The 13520-nt window shown below is 36.0% G+C and overlaps 1 protein-coding gene across 5 annotated transcripts in view; it reads right to left on the minus strand.

The window, feature by feature from the left end:
• PPP1R9B (protein phosphatase 1 regulatory subunit 9B) overlaps positions 1–13520 on the minus strand; it is a 96173-nt gene that overhangs the window by 23843 nt on the left and 58810 nt on the right. For all 5 annotated transcript variants that reach the window (XR_015746126.1, XM_087948332.1, XM_087948333.1 and 2 more), the window contains 3 exons: positions 9688–9792; positions 4136–4271; positions 3359–3511 (listed from right to left, as the gene is read on the minus strand). Coding sequence is in view for 4 of the 5 variants with exons in the window: in XM_087948332.1 (XP_087804458.1) it covers positions 3359–3511; positions 4136–4271; positions 9688–9792 (394 nt within the window). In the remaining variant the exon portion in view is untranslated. The remainder of the gene's footprint in view (positions 1–3358; positions 3512–4135; positions 4272–9687; positions 9793–13520) is intronic.

Genomic DNA, 13520 nt, shown 5'->3' on the forward strand with positions numbered 1-13520 from the left:
TTCAGCATTGCACTAAATCATTAAGGATCACAGAGTTAAACCACTTATGACACTGCTAGTGTTATTGTACAATTCTGATAGACAGCTGTTTACATCATCCAGCTGCTGATTTCTACCTTTGTACATTGGTAATATCTACATGCCTGGTTGTCCCACACAAGTAGATAGATAATTGTGACTGAAAACAATTTATAGGTCCAAGAGCAGGTGTGCAAGAGACATGCAAAAGTACTTCCTCCCCTCTTCCCCCAATTTCAGCTCTACTGCTCCTGCATAAATCCTGCACAAAGGATCAAAGGCACCGTACTGTTTTGGCCAGTTCTTTAGGAAAGAAGAGAAGAATGGCAGCAGATAAATTGATTATGCTCAGATATTATTGGGTATGCTGGTACCAGCCTGATATGGAATATAAAATACCTCTCTAATCTATCCATTACTGATCCTGACTATATTCAATGCAATGGGTAGCAAGATATAACAGATTAAGAAGGAAAAAGTCGATGTCAATTGAACCTAGAATTTTGGTAGTGATTTATTATGGTTGTAATTCGAGTGAATGACCAAATTTGATTTTATGAGTATTTTCATAAGTGAATCACATGTTCATAAATCCAAATCCAAATCCAGCTTATCTAAGGGATGTTTTTGTAAAGTTTTTTGTTGAAAAATGGGAAAAAGTTGCACAACGCAATCCTGTGACCAAGGGATGCTGCAACTGATCATAAATGCAAGTCTCTTCCCAAGCGTTGAAATGTGATCATAATGGAGATGGTACGGCAGCTGTAATTTAAAGAATGGATTTATAAATTATGTTGCAATTTTGAATGATATTTTAAACAACTGTTCATAATCTGAGCTCTACCTATATAGCAACTTAAGACTGCCTCATTGTGGACTGGAGACCAAATGAACAAAACCATATGAAGAAAAAATAGTTGCTGACAGGAAATGTTCAGGCTGTGGGTGGGTTCAAATGGAAATATGGCCAAAGAGACATATATTCCTTGAAATTCAACAAGGAGCAAGTTAATAGCATCTTAAACTAATGAAATAACTGCCTGATGAGCCACTTGATTAGTTATGTATTATCTTAAAGAAATCCTGAAAAACTGGTAAAGTGCTAGAAGATAGGAAAAGGGCAAATACTGTCCCTGCCCATAATGATGCAGGGAACTTCAGACTAATATTGTCTAATATTGATGCCTGGGAAGAATTTAGAGGTAGATGTTTTAAAGGCAATGTGGTGATTAATAGAAATCAGCATGGATTTGTTAAGAACAGATTTTGCATTACTAATCTTATCTCCTTTTTAATTGGGCAATTTCCTTAATAGATTTTGAAATGCTATAGACATAACCTATTTTAACTTCAGCAGAGACATGCTGATTAAGAAATATGTGTAACAGGAAAGTTATATACTGTTGACTTGGAAATCTTATTCAAAGAAGATTCTGCATTGAATTGGAGAGAAGCATTAAGGGGATAATCCTGAATTTTCTAATATTTTTATTAATGACTTGGATGAGGAGGTAGCAATAATACTTAAAAGATAGGATGTAAATCCAATGAATAAATAAAACATATTACAGGAAAATCCTCCCTTAGCAAATAATCTCCATATTAGATGTATAAATGACAAAACTGGGTGTGAAAACAGATACTGTAAGAAGAAATTGTAAGAAGAAATACAATTGAAAACAATTTAGAGAAATAGGTTCAAAATAACAATGTTAAATTTAATGGATTCAAACCTTAAGTGCAAGGCATATAAAAAGGGATACCTGGCTTGGTACTTGTGAAAAAACCTTAGGATATAGTTAGCTACAAACTGAGTATGAATCTGCAGTGGCTTGAAAAAAAGCAATGCAATTCCAAGATGCATTGGAGGTAAATTTTCTAAATCACAAGAAATATTTGTGATTTGACCTTGAGTACTAACTCTGTTTGGGACATCATAGCTTAGGAAATCAGAAAACCCCACAAGAGAGATTCAAGAACTAGAAACTTTGAGAAAGATGGTTGAGAGAGATATGCTATAGAATTGTTCAAATATCTGAAAGAATGTCACACATGAAACCATCATGTTATTTTTTTGCTTCAGAATACTGAACTTAGAATAATGGAGTTAAGGTACAGAAAGTCAGATTGGGATTGTTGCATATGGAAGTTAGGCAGCAGTCTATTAGAGACAATTTAGGCTCCTGTACTAAATCAGGCAGTTACATGCCATGATTTAAATTACGCTTTCTAATTCTATTAGATCTACTTACTTCTCATCTCATGCATCACTATCAACAATGTTTACCTTGTCTTTTTCTTCTTCACATGTTTGCTTTTGATATTACAGCTTGTTTGCTGTAGTATGCTGTCATTTTTTTTTGGAGTTCTGAAAAATTCAAAACCTCCAGAAAACAACTCTTTCCTTTTACTCAACTCATCATGAAAACCAGGTGATCCCAATAGAAATATGGAGTTCAGAATCCAAATTTAAGATTGGCTTATGGAAGAAGTGAAAGGCATTTAAAAGTTGTCTTATTGCCTTTCTTAGCCTAGTGCACTTCAGGTGGGTTGGGCATTCCTCTCCAGGGTTTCACAATATGGTGAACACCAGGTTAGGAAAGGTTGGTTTCTACAGTTAGAAATAGCATGGTTCTGTGGCCTTGCTTGGAGACTGCAAAGGAGGAGCATGCAACTGTGGGACTGCTTAGCACCCTGAAAGCCTTCTCTACACCTTTTAATTAATTTTTAATATTGTTTTCAATCACCCTTGTCTTTTTTTAACATTTATATATTGTTTCTATGTTTTAATAATTTAATGTAGGCAATTGACAGTCCCTCTGTGATTGTCACATCCAAAATATGATAAATAAAAAAAATAAAAACTTCCCTGAGAGTACTGTAGTAGAGGTTGATTAACTTGGCCTTAGTCTAGCTCTTAAGTGAAAAGGAGATCATTTAAAATTCAATATTGTTTTTGGAGAGTAAGTTTTATACTTACAAAAAAATTATTTTGGGGAAAAAGTATTACTGGCTTAAGTCAAAATGTATTTTAGAGTTAATAAAATAGTTTCCTGAACTAATTAACTTAACTGATCTAAGAATGAACAACTGTGGGTTATCTTATTTCTCTAATCAGAGTAAGAAGGGAGGAAGTGGTTTCACTACATCCTGTCAGTGTATTACCAAATTGTTGCTAATATTCTTTGCAATGAGATCTAAGTCCCCCTCTTCTTTCCTATCCAGCTCCTCCTCAACGTTTTATTTTTAAATCCAGACCTAGTGGTAGTGTTGCTATACATACACAGTTGTAAGTTTCAGCTATCTTCCCACCCACCCTCCACTTTAGAAAGTCATATACCTCCTTAAATTTATGCACTAGCTTTTCGGGATCCATCTCCACTGGAGACAGCATGTCTTCATTTTCAGCCAATTCAAAAACCTCAATAGCCATCTCATTGTTGGGGAACATGGGGCTCATCTCTTCATCTTCATCTGTAGCATATTCTCCTGTCTGCAAATAACAAAAACAGGTTTTATCATTAGGCATTCTGATGTTCACCCTGACAGCACACTAAGTACAGAACTAAGGACTACTTTAAATGATTCGTTAAAATTCAGGAAGTATAAGTTCAAGAAAATTACACTTCCTGTTTTCAAGCAGGGGTAAAACTGGAATTATTTGCACAAAAGAAATGAGCAAACTAATTTCAATCTGAAATTTGTACATCTCTTACTTATAATTCTCTTTTGAAATGATACATTATATGAAACTAGGACATTCAGCTTGTTTCAGCTCTTTCTGTGCCAATTTTATTAAGCAAAATACAGAAACTTTATTATTAACATGTTTAAATGTTTTGGATAACTACAGTTTCAGTATGAGGTGCTAATATAGTAATAGGTTACACAGAAAAAAGATACCAAGAAGACACAGGACCTCCACCAGTTATAAAGAAAAAAATGGGGGTCTAAGGAAATTCATGAGTACTCCAAATTTAGCCAAAGCGTAGTTTCATTATGATAGCTAAATGGTGTTCACAAATATTAACAGCTATTCAGCTTCCCTGAATTTAAGGTTGGAGCTCTACTACTCTCCTGTCCTCCCCACAGGCAAAGAGAAATTGATCATACTTACTTCTTCATCCTCCTCTGTATACTGGGTATACCTCTGTTCCATCATTTCTCGCTGCCATCGTTCCTGTTCCAGGGTCTGCTGGATCAGTTGCGCCACTTCACTCTGCTCTCCTGGCTTCTCCCTGCCAATGAGGAACCTAAAGGAAATTAAAGTGAATAGAATGAATGCATGGCATTAATGTAATAAGAGAAATCTCGGTCCAATAACAAATCTGGAATTAGGTAATCAGGCTATATATCTCAATCTCTAACTATTGATCTACAGTGAAATGAAAGGTATTCTAGCTCTTGAATAAATATGTACAGATCTGTTTATTTCTACACTAAATGCTTCAATCACAGCAAATGACAAGCAGCAAAGACTAACACACACCAGCAGTACTTTCTCCTACTAATTCAGAGGAAGTTAACATTTAGTAGCCTGATTTGTATTTTTTTCTTTGCAACAAAAGACCATAATAGATACAGGTAGCAAAGGTAGTAAAGAACTAATGAGTAGTTCAAATAATTCTTGGAATAAAGGAAGAAATACATACAAGAAAATTACATTTCCTATTTTCACACAAAGGTAATGCTGAAACAGTTTACATCAAGAATTGGGAAAGCTAATTTCAGTCTGAAAAAACTCTCCTTTCAAATATTAACTCATGTGAAAACAGGAAATTCACTGGAATGTGTGGGGTCAGGCTTGAAACCTCCCTACTCCACAGTCATTCAAGGAAGAGCTTGTTCTAGGTATGTTTAATTTATCTGAAGCTTATGACATAAGTGTTCCTTTGCTTCTGGCTGAAAATAGGGGAACTGTGCTGCCACTGTTTGATGATTTGCTGTGGAAACTTGGGGGATATGATTGCAGTACCCAGAGAATGCAAACAAAGCAAAAATCCTAAGTATGGGCGGCTTATTACTGATGGATTGCAGTACTAAATGGACACAACATCAGAGGATTCTCAGAGCCAAAATAAATTGTTTTAATATTCAGGTATATGAGATCAGATTTTTTCCTTAAGTTTTTAAAATCAGCTACCAGGCTTTCTTAATTAGATTATCACCATATGTGGATGAGGAATTGTTCATTCTTCTTTACTAGTATGCCTCTTCAAATCTGTTAATCTTGGAGAAAAATAGAGATGCCTCTCTTTTCTTACCAATAGGAATAACATCAGGAGAGGTAGATTCCAACAGAAATATAGTTCAAAGAAGTTGAGTTACTCAAAAACAAGATAAATCCTGGGTGTCCCAGAAATAGATAGGCAGAAAGCAGCATAGTTTTCAAGCCTGACCTTAATTTGACTTAGGTCTAGCATAGCTATCCTTAATGCTAATTTTCAAGATGGACTGATAACATTCCCATCTTCAAAAAAGGAAAAAAATGGATCCAAGAAACTGCAAACCTATCAGCCTGACTTCAATACCTGGGAAGATTCCAAAAAAGATAATCAAGCAATGAATTTCTGAACATTTAGAGGCAAACAAAGTCATAATCAGAAGCTAACATATTGTCAAAAACAGATCATGCCAGACAAATCTTATTGCATTCTTTGACAATATTAGTGAATATATTGTTTAATTGGACTTCAATAAGGTATTTGACAAAGTAGACCACAACCTACTTCTTTATAAGCAAGAAAAATGTAGGTTAAACAGCATCACCAACAGATGGATTCATAACTGTCTGACCAACCACAGTCAATGTGCAATCCTTAATGGAACTACATCTACATCTACATGGAAATAATAAGTAGTGAGGTACCCCTGTTTTAGACCCAGTACTCTTCAATATCTTCATCAATGATTTAGATGAGGAGATTGAAGGGGAACTTATCAAATTTGCAGACAACACCAAGCTGACAGGAATAGCCAACATTCCAGAAAATAGGCTTAAGATCCAGAAGGATCTTGACAGATTTGAACACTGAGCCCTATTTAATAAAATGAAATTTAATGATGAGAAAAGTAAGGTTCCACATTTAAACAAAAAAGACCAAATGCACAGGTATAGAATAGGTGGTATCTGGCTTAATTGTAGTAATTGCAGGAGAGATCTTGGAGTCCAACTGGACAACCACTTAAATATGACCCAGCAGTCTGCTACAACTGGTAAAAAAGCCAACACAGTCCTAGGTTTCATTAACAGAGAGATAGAATCAAGATGACATAAAATGTTAGTACCACTTTAGCTCGGTAAGACCACCCTTGGGATATTGCATCCAGTTTTGGTTGCCAAAAAAGATGTTGGGACTTTAGAAAAAATACAGAGAAGAGTACTAAAGATGACTGCAGACAAAAACATATAAAGAATAGTTGCAGGAACTGGGTATGTCTAGTTTAATGGAAAAAAAGGACTAAAAGTGACATGATAGCAGTGTTCCAATAGCTAAGAGGCAACACAAGGGGGGGGTGGGGGGGGTCAACCTATTCTCGAAGTATCTGAAGAGAAGGGAAGAAGTAATGGATTGAAACTAATCAAGGAAAAAACCAACTCAGAACTAAGGAGAAATTTCCGGATAGTTAGAACAATGAATTAGTGAAATGACTTACCTGCAGACATTGTGGGCTCTCCCAACACTTGAGCTTTTTAAGAAGAGATTGGACAACCATTTGGACAGCCAGGTTTCTTGGCTGAGCAGGGGGTTGGATTAGAAGACCTCCAAAGTCCCTTCCAACTGTATTATTCTGTTATTCAAGGCTCAGAATTGGGAGAACAAAGCTGAAGGCCTCTGAACACATACAGAATGAAGGTCTGAACAACTCCATAAAGACACAAGATTCCCAGCATAGTTGCATCAGGCTTCCAGATTACAGGAAATTACTATCAGACTTATAAAAATGTCCCCACCCTTTCTGCTTTCACAAATTAACCTCTAGGCAGAATTTTTGATTTTGTGGAACTGTGTAATTTAAAAAAACAAAACAAAACAGGAAATTGTGGCTAAATTGTGTCAGTACAACAATTAAATTGATCATCAAATACTTCATTGGGTAACACAATCTCTTGCCTGCAAAGGCAGAATGGGTGCTATGCAATATGGAAGAAACTAGTTGCCTAGCAACCCATTCTCATAGTTGAAGTTCCTGTCGCTTGGGAACAGAGCAGCACGTAAATCTCGGAGTAATGGACTGAGTTCTAGGTCTGAGTCCCTATATTGTACAGGCCTTCTGATAGAAAGTGCCTTCTGTAATCACTCATCATCTGTGTCTGCTTGTGCTAGATGTGTTTGGTGACATACCATTTTCAAGCAGCTCATTCTTTTAAAACCAACATTACAAGGATGCTGGGCTAATGCCAAGCCTTGAATTCTTAATACTGCCAGGAAAAGGCAGGCCAAATGCCTCTGGTGAGATTTTTAAAAGGCCACAGAGGCAGCTGTATGGATAAAGGACAGATAGAAACACAGCTGACAGGAAAATGCAGCGAACGCAAAGCTCAATATCATTTCTCCCCTCCGAGTCCATTCAAAATTCTTGATTCATTTCTTAGAAAATAAAACAGCCCTGATTTGGCATACTTCTCTATGATGCAAAGATTCCTATTCTGAGATAGTGGGTGTTGTGCCACAGTTTCTATAAAATGAACCCAATCCCAACTGGGCAACATTGCCAAGCAAGGGTTCTTGCCAATTTCATTAAGAAAAATGTCTATTTCATAAACCATTTCATAAACCAGAGGTATTTTTAAAAACAAAACTTAACACTTCTACCTAATTTTCCCTTCCAGTTCTGATCACAATTGTTTGGATTCTATGTGTATCTATATCTATCTATATCTGTCTGTCTGTCTGTCTGTCTGTCTGTCTGTCTGTCTGTCTGTCTATCTATCTATCTATCTATCTATCTATCTATCTATCTATCTATCTATCTATCTATCATCTATCTATCTATCTATCTATCTATCTATCTATCTATCTATCTATCTATCTATCTATCTATCTATCTATCTATCTATCTATCTATCTACCTATCTATCTACACAGAGAAAGTGTGCACATATACACACTCACACAAGAAATTCACAAACTTCATCATGATCAATCTGGGGGTGTGAGATGATTTTCCTCTTTCGCCTATGCTCTAAAATCCAGCAGTATCAGTGCCCTCTATTTCTCCCATTTGCTTTTTTTTTTTAACCAGATGGACTGTAGGTTTTGAAGAAGAAAAGGGTAACCATGATGGAGTGAGGGCAGGAGATAAAATAGAAATTAAAAAGCTGCCATGATTCTATAATGTTCTCTTAATAAACAATAATTACATTTTAAAAATGCACCTGACCAGGACTGTCAACCTTGGAAGCCATTTTTTCTTTTGGAGCTTCAAGCCACATTTAGTGCCTGGGAAAGTGGGAGGAGGGATTTTAAGGAGCGATGGAAGATTAGCCACAACAATATTCCTTTCTCTGGGAATCAAGGACGATTGCCCTGCACCTGAAAGGGAGTGACTGGGGGTAGTCTCCAGTTGGGACGAAGAGATAATTGGACCATGTGATGGACTTGTGGGTGCAGGGGATGGATTCTTGACTTTCTTTTGGGTGGGGGAAAACCCAGAACTCTCAGATTCGGGTTTTCCAAGATGTGCCAATATGACATCTCTAATAAAATGGAACTTTGAAGAAATGCTAGCCCCGGAGTCTTTTTTCTTGGAGTTGTTACTTGGAACGCTGACAAGGACTATACTTAGTAATGCTATCAAATTCAAACACTGATTGAGAATTTGCTGTAATATGTAATAGTGGAATATAATATATGCAATGTAGCACTGTAATATGTTGATGTATATAATGTTGGCCTTCAATTGGGGGTAACAGAAAAATATTCAACACTAGATTTCCATGATGGGGAAGGATTACATTTACTAAGCTTCATCTGCATCTTCAGCATAAGTGCTTTTGTTTCTATTTCAAAACACTGCAATAAAAAAGCTTGTGTTTTAAAAAAGTGATACATCACTTAATTCAGTAAGTGAGCTTCTACCACTGCACATGCAATTGTTGAATTTGTGGTCTGATAGGAAGTAGCTAAAATCGTTATGTCCTGCCAGGATGAAAGATATAAACTCTGCCATAAACACATCTAAGCATCCAGCTCTTTTTCTCTCTTTTGTCTGATCAGTAAAAAATACTGCAATAAAGGGAATCTTTATCCTTATCTGATTCATGCTGTTCTTCATGTGAATATCTATGTGTCTCCATTGTTCTTGATTTGCAAATAAAGGTTCTATTGACAGCAAATAAAAGCCAAATGTATTGTTTAAAACCATTAAGACTACGGCCTCTTGGCTGCCCCATGATGTAATAAATTTGCTAAGCCAATATTATCTATCTGATTGACATATAAACAGAAGAAGCAAAACCACGGCTGGCAGGAAAACCTATCATTGGCCCTTTTACTTCTACAATGGTAACACAGGAAACAAAAATAACTGCTTATAGAACTTTTTCCTATGCTGCAGTACAACTCTCAATGAGATCATGTTTCCTTTTCTGTATTTTTTTACACAGATAAATTAGCTACATATTCTGATCCCACCAGAAAACTAGGCTGCACATTGTTCCCCTACCGGACTCTACCCTTGGTATTCCTCAACACAGAGGCTGCAAAGCTTTGAGTCACGCCCACCAAACTGGTGCCATCCACCTCAACGATAAGATCATTCACCTGGATCCTAAGAAAGAAAAGGAAAAAGGAAAAAGAAAAAGTTAGAAATAAATCATCTGTCTAACTGCATTACTGCAAAGTCAAATGTGCAACCAAAGTATATCAAGCTTATGAACTCAGTCATGAACAAACATCATCATTTTTATCAAGTTTATAATTTTAAAAAGCTATCATTCATATTAAAAGTGGTGATTATATTCGCATTTCGGAGAAATGGAAGAAGATGGCTTATTTTTGGCATTACATTTATCAATAGTTACAACAGGCCTTTTTAATTCAGGTAGCATTTATTTAAAAACCACAATTATGCCTCAAATTTCCATTGTAAGTCATTGTAGTCATTAAATGGATCACCATGTCACTTGTTTTTACTTTTTTATGATGGTCATAAAGTGAGCCATCACAGTCATTAAGTAACTCACATGATTAGGCAGATCCATTCTCCCAAATGGGCTTTTTTTTGCTAGAAAAAGGCAAAAAAAGTGTGGCAAATTTGTGATCACGCAACCACAGGTCATAAATGTGAGCCGATTGCCAAATACCCAAAAATGTAATCACATGACCATGGAGATTGTGTGGGCTAGTTGTATGTAGCAGTTCTAACCAAGCATGAATCATACCTTTTTTCAAGTTCATTGTAACATTGAACAGTCATTATGTTGGGATTACCTATATTTAAAGGGTTGAATGTTATCTTTAGCTTCATCTGGTTTAGACTGCAATTTGGTTTTCTTCAGCACTACACAATAAACTTTATGGCTAATTGGGAATGTGAATTTTGGACTCTTCCATCCAAATTTCATCCACTAAAGTATCCACGTCTTTCTATACAAGTTTGTGACAGTGAAAGGACCTGCAATGTTATTTTTATTTGTATCACTCTGGGACCAGGCCAAGGGTAAAAATTCTACTGGAATAACATTTGATAGATTCTGAAGAAAACTTGTAATGTTTTTATAAAATTAAAAGGAACATCAGGTAGAAAAGAAAATGCACAAAGGATCTTTAGTGGGTACAATGTGCAGAGCAATTTCTGAGATTCTACTGAGCTTTCACCCATGAAGGCCTCTGTTTATATTTTTCTGGTGTTCTGGTACTGGGCAAGGAGCCATATTGGTTGCCATGACAGCATGCAGGAGCTCTGCTGGCATTTAGTACCAGGGCTGCTTTTCTCTCCCATCCTATCTTCCTTTCTGAATAGTTCAGTTCCATGAAAATACACAGGCAACAATGAAGCATTCCAGTTCAGCCAAGAGATAGCATTCCTTCTTTATTTAAATGAATGGTCTGCCAAATTCAGAGGTCAATCACTTAGGAGACTAATAAGACCTTTAAAATACATTGAATCCATCTTATATTCTATCCCTTCACAATGCTTCACCCTGGGTAAATGAAGTACATGAAGAATAATGGTATAATATTTGTAAAACCAAGGCAGTTCAAACAATCCAAAACAATCCTTAAAGGTAAGCTCTAGGGCATCTCAATGATTGCTTCTCAAAGTCAATCTCAATTAGGTTAATATATAGCAACAGTTGCAACTACAGGGCACACAAAAGAAAACTAGATGACTTCTTTTATCACTGAAAATGTTTATACAATGATCAGCTTGACCTTCCTTCTAAACGACTCATAGAAAGAAAAGTTTGCTGATATTTTTTTATCATGTTCTGAAATAATACATAAAAAACGAACATAGTTATTTCCTTATTCAGCCATATTTTTGATGATAATGACATAGTTCTTTTCAACTCTACATTCTGTGAAAAGGAAAATATGGTGCTGGACTACTGCATTAGGTGAAACTATCTCTTTTTATTCTTGCTGTACTGTACAATTACTTTTATTATTTCTACTATTATTTCCTCAACTATGTCTTCATTTAATCCATTTTCTTCTGCTGTATTTTGTAGTATTTTTATTGTTGTTTTTTTCCTCCTAAAATAAACAAAGCACGTGGAAACTTAGAAATATATTTGTTGTCCCTCAGTATTTAGACTATCTGATGAGCATTCTGTTTAAAAAACAAAAATAAACTTCTTACAATCCTGCAAATACTGGAGTTCAGGTGCTTATCACAACCTTGCAAGCATTGAAGTTTTGATGTTTGTACGAGAATCTTGCATTTAATTGGCATTTCTATGAGATGTGTAAGTTCATAACTTCTGGGGGGGGAAATGGATTGAAGATGCCTCCATAAAAAGAAGAACTAATGATTGCAATGGAATGAAAAGCTAGCAACTAAATAGTTTCTTTGATAATTCCTCTCCTTAACTATTAGCTAAAATTAACCATTTTAATTTGAGAATAATCTGTAGTCATTGTTTTGGACAATGGCCAACATTCTGAAAAACACATGTTCTATGCTGTCCAGCCCAACCCACCACATGTGCAGGGTTCATGTCTGTATCAAAAAACCTGAAGATGGCAGCCATAGTAGCATATTAAATTTAACTCTTTTCATACATGAACATTACATCATAGACACTTAGAAAAGAGGTGACATTTTATTTGTGCTGGGATCATCACCCTGCTTTTTTCATCCATCGTTATGGATGCCCCTGGCTCACACATGTCTTATACTCTTGTTGGGCAATGAAACAAACAACCCAGCTCAGAGAACACCAAGAATGCCATAGTTCAAACTTATACTACAAATATTTTCTATTTGAATTCAAATAATTTACCACACAGTTATATATATCTGAAGTTGATTCTGGTACTTTCTTTCTTTCTTCCTTAAGCACTTTAATTCCTATTTACAATTGTCAACAAATAATAATGTTACATTAGATTATTTTGGATGAATGAAGTGTACAATCCTCTATAACAGGGGTGTCAAACTCAATTTCACTGAGGTCCACATCAGGATTGTGGTTGACCTCAGGGGGGCAAGTGGATGTGACCGACTGGGTGAGTGTGGCCAACTGGGTGGGCATGGCTAGCTTGAACCACTGCTGGAATGTTTCCTCTTCACACTGAGTAGACCAGGCCGAAGCTATATTGACCTGGTGTTTCCTTTTCACATTGGGTAGACCAGGCCAAAGCGACACGGGCCGGCCCCTTATGTTTTCTAGGATGGACCGTGGGTCTTGTGTTTGACACCCTTGCTCTATAAGCTTAAAATATAGCAATTAAATAAAATGAGTACAGCAGTGGATAGAAATTCAAAAATTGTATAATGAGCATAGCAAGAGCACTTAGATTTCATAACACAAAAACATAGATAGCAGGAATGAATGACTGATAGGTCTCAAAATGTTGGATTTAAGCTTCAATCTCTCACCATTGACTGATAGAAATTCTTTTACACTTAGAACACCATAAGCTCCCCACCTGATTTACAGCCCTGATAACTAAGCCGTAGCAAATTAAAATACTGCAGAATAATAAAAAAAATGTTCTTTAACTTTTAGAGAATTAGCAACATTAGAAATTTAAATTCCCCCAATACAATTTTTGGATCTGAAGTTTAAAATTTTAATCCCTGAGAGTGAGAACAAGTTTTAGAGGCAAGTTACATATTACATCAAAATCATATGTAATAATTCCTTCTTTTTTCCACTACTACTTTGATAAAGGACAATTTGAGTTTAGACATTGGGAATGGGGAGGGGGACAAAAAAAGTGTTTAATCCTTCTTCGGCCTGCTACTTCCTTGCTGAATATTCCCTTTGGTCTTTCCATCCATGGGGATTCCAGATGGTTTACAATGTGATTGGAACTAAAATATTG

This window comes from Notechis scutatus, chromosome Z (assembly GCF_049901735.1).
Source record: "Notechis scutatus isolate UNSWTSFEM ecotype Mainland chromosome Z, rNotScu1.2, whole genome shotgun sequence".
Classification (NCBI taxonomy): domain Eukaryota; kingdom Metazoa; phylum Chordata; class Lepidosauria; order Squamata; family Elapidae; genus Notechis; species Notechis scutatus.